General features: G+C 37.2%; 1 protein-coding gene across 2 annotated transcripts; it reads left to right on the top strand.

The window, feature by feature from the left end:
- The first annotated feature begins 582 nt into the window (after window positions 1-582).
- mkks (MKKS centrosomal shuttling protein) lies at window positions 583-5,750 on the top strand. Of its 2 annotated transcripts, XM_060888617.1 has the most exons (6): window positions 608-745; window positions 883-957; window positions 2,533-3,219; window positions 3,611-3,792; window positions 4,504-4,614; window positions 4,734-5,750. In XM_060888617.1, the coding sequence occupies exons 1-6, from the start codon at window positions 712-714 to the stop codon at window positions 5,160-5,162; spliced, it is 1,518 nt and encodes a 505-aa protein (XP_060744600.1). In that variant the 5' UTR covers window positions 608-711; the 3' UTR covers window positions 5,163-5,750. The 2 variants fall into 2 exon arrangements, with proteins under 2 accessions (XP_060744599.1, XP_060744600.1); XM_060888616.1 differs by having other exon boundaries at window positions 583-957; window positions 4,734-5,744.
- Window positions 5,751-6,018: the final 268 nt, after the last annotated feature.

Below are 6,018 nucleotides of genomic sequence, written 5' to 3' on the forward strand. Positions count from 1 at the left end.
TGAAAAACACTGAAGTCATTTCAATTTCCATGAAACCGGTTTGAGGTGACTTTTACTTGTGACATGAGATTCTAGCAATTTTTTTTGAGCCCAAAGTGTGCCAAGAAATCATTCCCCACACCATTACACCACCTGCACCAGACTGGACTGTTGACCCAGGGCAGGATGGAGCCATGGTTTCATGCTACTGGCACCAAATTCTGACCATGCCATCTGTGTGCCTCAGTAGAAATCATGATCCATCAGACTAGGTTGCATTTTTCCAGTCTTCAACTGTCCAGTTTTGCCCAATGACATAAGTGGAACCTGACATAGTCTTCTGCTGTTGTAGTCCAGCTAAAGAACACTGTGTTGTGAATTCATATCATCTTTTTTTTTTTTTTACAGAGTGGATATCTGAGTTACTGTAGCCTTGATCTCTCCCAACAACAAGGCGTTCGTCTATACGCAAAATAAGAATCCCAGAAGCTCTGCAATACTCAAACCAGCTGGTTTGTAAACAAAGCCAAACTCACCTACACTCCAGATCAGTAGGTGGCGGTAATGAGCAGAAATGAGTTTGCTAACAGCAGTTACAAACCGAAGAAGAATAAATATCAACACAGCTGCACGTTTCACGTTAAACTGTTCTAGTGCCAGTTAAACGTTTACAATTTACAGTTTGTAAAACGATGTCTCGTGTTTGTAATAAAAAGCCTTCTGTGTGCACGGATGAGCCTCTTAGCAATGATGAAATATGCCACAGGTTAGCAGTGATGCTGCACGTGCTGTCATCTTGTTATGGCCCACGTGGCAGATTAAAACAAATTCATAACAACGTCGGGGGAAATTTTCACTCCACATCCACATCATCTGTACTGATCAGAGCTGTCACTTTCTCAGATCCGCTGCTCAAACTGATCGCTGCTGCCATCTCGGATCACACCGCGAGATTCAGCGACTGCGGTTTGTTTACAGGTAAAAAAGTCATTTTACATGAAGCCACTAGACAGAGAGTTATTATAGTGCTGTATCAGGTGAGGTAGCAGTGACAATACAACACGTTAATACTATCGAGAGCACGACCTCTGAACAGCTCCATTAGACCCTACTGATGGACAGACAGATTATCTATCTATATATTTTTGACAGACAGATAGATGGATACAAATTTCTTGTCATTGCATAGTACAGGTACACAGCAACGAAATGCAGTTTGGCATTTACCAGAAGTGCAAAGAGAAGCAATTCTGCAAATAGACAAGTGCAGATATATATGTAGCATATGTACAGCATGTAATATATATGTGTGTGTGTAATGTAAGTAAACATGTACAGCATGTAATATATATATATATATATATATATATATATATATAACATGCTGTACATATGTTTACACACACACGCATATATATATATATATATATATATATATGTGCGTGTGTGTGTGTGTGTAAAGGTGTGTACAGTGAATAAATATAAAGGCTAAGCAGTGCAGAGATGTGTGAACATTGTTGAAAAGTACAAGTAAATGGTTCTAAGTTTATGGAATTGAAAAAAGTGCAGACTGTTGTAAAGAAACAAGAAGTAGAAGGTTATTGTAATATAAAACTATATTAATATATATAATAATATTAGGCAGAATGTACAGTAAGGTGTATATATAGATAGTATATATAGATACACATAAATAAAATGTGTATAAGGTACCATATGTGTAAATGAGGAGTATAATAAATACAATATGTAATACAATATGTAATATGTGTTACTTGATTAATAATCTTAAACAATAAAAGATTTCACTTCCTTGAGAAATTCTTGCCTTTCGGTGCATAATCTCATATGATTACTGGAGACTTTTACTCAAGGTCCTAAGTCAGGGAACTTGGATTATCGTATAATAAATAATTGACCTCCCTTACGTACATTTCCTTGCATATAAGGAGCCAACTAAGCAATCAACATGCCTCCATGGCAGAAATACATTTTAACGTTAACCCATTAATGGTTAGTTTTCAGCTGTGAATAAAAGAGTTTTAAGTGGTTCATGTTTTGTTTTCTAATGAATAGCCACTTAATGTCATGGACAGATGAATACTGAATGTGATGCAAAGAGAATAAATTCACATTTATCTGTCCAGTCATCTTTAAACATTGTTTTTGTAGACAACTATTTTAAAAACAAGCCATGTTCTCATTTCGTAACTGTGTAACTATAAATCTAAATTTATGAAAGTTGGTGAAAAGTTCCCATTTTTAATTTTACCTATCGGATTAGAGAGCGGATCTGCTATAAAAACTGAGCTGCTTAGATACCAGGAGTTGCAGAACAATGAAAAAATTGTGTACACTGGAAAAAAAGTTTGATTGTTTTTGTGGTCAATCAATAAATCCAGTAGTTTGTTCGCTACATCTAAATCCAACGGCTTCTGTAGTTGTTCAGAAACATAGTGTCAATGCCTCCAAACTGCTTCAAAGATAGATCAGACTGGCTTGAAGTGAGACATAAATAACATTTCATAACTCCAATTTCATTTATATTGACAGGAGTATTTTGCCTTGGCCTCATTGAAAATGCCAGGAGGTTGGGACTCAGATCTGCTGTGGCAACCCGAGTGTATAAATACTTGTTAAATGAATGCAATAGATATCTCAGTGCAGATGACTGTGGCTGCAAGGTTCAAGTGGACTTCAGCAGTGTTCGATCACTTGTCACTTTAGCTCATACTGTGGTCACTAGCAAACCAGCCTGTATGCTCGACTCTGATGAATCACAGCATATCGCCTCTCTGACTGTACAGGCCTTCCTTCAGTCTGTTCCTTCTGCTTCCTCAAACGTCTTTGGAAAAACACTGGTTGTGGCTGTAGAAGGACAGCCAGTGAGAGATTCTGCTGTTTTCCCTGGATTACTAGTTGAAGTGCCTATTCTGCAGTCCGTGGATCTGAACCGTAGTCCAGGTCCCTATAAGATTGTGTTATTTAGCACATCTCTCTCAGGTGACTGCTCTGAAATTGGCGAAGCAGCTTTAGAGATCCAAGTTGGAATAAATCCAGAGATGGTCGTCTTGGAGCAGCTGCTGAAGCTGGGTGAGCGTGTGGTTCACGACGGTGTGGAAGTGTTTGCATGTCAGAAGGTGATTCACCCAGTGCTGCAGCAGTACTTAAAGGAACGTGGACTGGTGGTCATCGAGCGGCTCGGACTTGCCCTAATGGAGCCAATTGCCCAAATGACAGGTCAAAGCCATTTTTGTCTTTTGTTGCTGCTTTTGACATAAAAATAATGAATGAAATCTGTAATATTATTTGGAAAAGCTACTTATAATGTTTTGTATAACAAAAAACAAGCAACAACATATAACAGGTATATAGAGTAATTTCTACAACCCAAAATTAGATATGGTAATACTGTTTAATGAAATATTAATGTTTGTGTACTCAGTAAGCCTAGAAATGTATTTATCTGATGTTAGAAATAAAATTAAGATAAAATTAACATTAAGAACATAATCTAGAACAATCTTGTAAATGACAGCATTGTTTAATGTATTTCCACTTTATCTAGAATGGAAGAGTTATCTAGAGTTATTCCTTGTTAAAGCAATTCACAGCTCTCTGTGTGTTTTAGGTGCTCTGATTATGGCATCTATCTGCTCCCCAGTCCCAGCCAAAGCATATGGACAGATCAGGGGTCTCCATCTGCACCGCATTGGATCTAAAGAGCATCTCCAGCTCCTTCCATTTGGAGAGGCGGCTGTTAATACGATGGTGCTCTGTCACAGGAACGAAACGATGTTAGAGGAGCTCAAGGTTAAATAGTGCTAGAGTATAGTAAATTCTTTTTTAAGGCACCTTTTGAAAGTATTCAGATTCCCGAACCTTTTCCTTATTCTGTAATGTCTTGGCCTTTCTTGAAAATAGATTCAGTTGAAACACATTCTAATCTGCAAATAAATGCTCCATAATGGAAAAGCGTGAACAGATTTTTACAAAGTCGTCTTATGTAAACAGATTAAAAGCTACTGAGGAAGAAAAAAGGAGGTCTGAGGACTATCTGAATGCACGACATGTTCAAATAAGGCAAAGAAGTGTATTAAGATTTAATGGGTTTAGGGTTTGTTTCAGACACGCTCAATTATCCAACATTAGTTAGAGATCACAGAAACTCGGGTCTCATAAATATAACATTTAGAATGCAGGTTGTGGTGGAAGGTATGCTGGCAGACTGTAAATGAGAAACTGAAAAAAAGATGTGTTCTACTTATGGGGTTTTAAAATCCAACCTTTACTGCAGTATTGAAAAACCACAATGAAGTTGATTCATACATTACTTCTTGCAAAGCTGCTGCACTTGTGGCTACTGTTTCCTTTTGCTTTTGTAGTTTATTTTTGCTTTTCCAGTATGGACCTATTTGGTGTGTCATTTATTTGAGTTTGACAGACAAAACAATGACCTACACCTCTGCTATCAGTTACTTGTGTTTGTGTTCATTTTTTATTGTACGTTGCATTGTTTTGAAGGTGACGTGTCAGAGAGCTGAGCATGTGTTACGACTGACTCTTAAGGAACCGTATGCACTAATTGGAGGAGGCTGTACAGAGACTGTGCTGTCTGGTTACATAAAATACACGGTGAGTGCTTTGTGTTTGTATTTAAATGTTCCTCATTATAGTATTTTTTCCTATTCCTCCAGCTACTCCAAGCACTTACATGTGTATATACTGTATGTGATCTGTTATATTTCCAACAGGTTGAGAATAAGGTCAGTGAAGCAGCCTCGGCTCTAAAGTGTTCACACACAGAGTTCCTCCTAGCTACAGAGGCGTTCTGCTGCTCTCTGCAGTCTGTGGCTCTCTCTTTAGCCCACAAAGACCAGCACTTTCTCAAGGACTTGACTCATGCTCATTGCTGGGTTACAGAAAAAGATGCACACTCACAAACCACAGCCATGCACCTATGCAGCTGTGGTCTGGTAAAGGAAAGGGCAGATCTGGAGAAGATCTTTTTTAATATTCCACTGAACACAGCACATCTCTCCTTCCTGCCAGCACCCATTAAACCTGATGTTCAACCCAGACTGTTGGACTCGTTCACTGCAAAACTCAATGCCTTGAACGTTGCTGCAGAGACTGCTAATCTGGTGCTGGATGCAAGGTATATTATTAGGGATGTGAATTAACTGAGCATATATTCGCAAATAAGTTGAATATTTGATATGATGCTTGGCGAAGAAGTTACCATTGTTGCATGTAGTTCCTGTGTCTCAACATTAGATGGAGACATTCATTTTGATGCTCTGGCACATTTTGCTGTTATTCAAAACTATTTGTATTTTTAAGAAACTATAATAATACTATCTTTATTGTATCTTTTATATGTTTATTATTATTATTTATAACGACAGAAAATATTCTTATGCCTTTGATATTTTGTTCCGTAGTACTTTTTTGTATTATTTATTTATTTATTTTATTTTAATGATTTATTGGCACAGTGAGCTTAAAGCTACCTTACTGCAATTTTTTTTTCTTTTTCAAATGCTGGTCTAAAGGTTTTTACCTTTAAGTGGTTAGCAGACATATACTTGTGTTATGGGTTATTTAACATGGTGTAACTATAAATTGATTTGAATAAAAAGTATGATGTAATTTCTTAATAAAATAATCCAATTGTTGATTATGTGGAATAAAACACCATGGAAAATTAGTTAGGAGCATTAATGAACTTCTGGCTTGGGATGTGTCTGTGTCTTTGCATCCGGCTGCATCACACTAGTCCATCGTTTTATTTATATGATTATTTTCCTACAACAGCATGCTCCTAAGTGCTGCATTCCACACACACAGTGTTCTACTGTGGATCTCTTTAATGAAACCATTCAGGCATATCCACACCCTGACAGAAGAAAATTAACTGCAGTGTTTTCTACATTACAAATTCTCTGTATATATTGGTTGTATTGAAAATAGCTGCATATTTTTCTCTAGATTATAATCTAATGTTTGTACAAGCATTGAACAAAGCCCATACAAAGC

This window comes from Tachysurus vachellii, chromosome 15 (assembly GCF_030014155.1).
Source record: "Tachysurus vachellii isolate PV-2020 chromosome 15, HZAU_Pvac_v1, whole genome shotgun sequence".
NCBI lineage: Eukaryota > Metazoa > Chordata > Actinopteri > Siluriformes > Bagridae > Tachysurus > Tachysurus vachellii.

What these genes read in the sequence shown, in the direction of transcription:
- mkks (XM_060888616.1), top strand. Translation starts at nt 672, where the DNA reads ATGTCTCGTGTTTGTAATAAAAAGCCTTCTGTGTGCACGGATGAGCCT. An exon ending in GCCAATTGCCCAAATGACAG is followed by an intron (nt 3,220 to 3,610) that starts GTCAAAGCCATT and finishes TGTGTGTTTTAG; the next exon opens with GTGCTCTGATTATGGCATCT. An exon ending in CGATGTTAGAGGAGCTCAAG is followed by an intron (nt 3,793 to 4,503) that starts GTTAAATAGTGC and finishes ATTGTTTTGAAG; the next exon opens with GTGACGTGTCAGAGAGCTGA.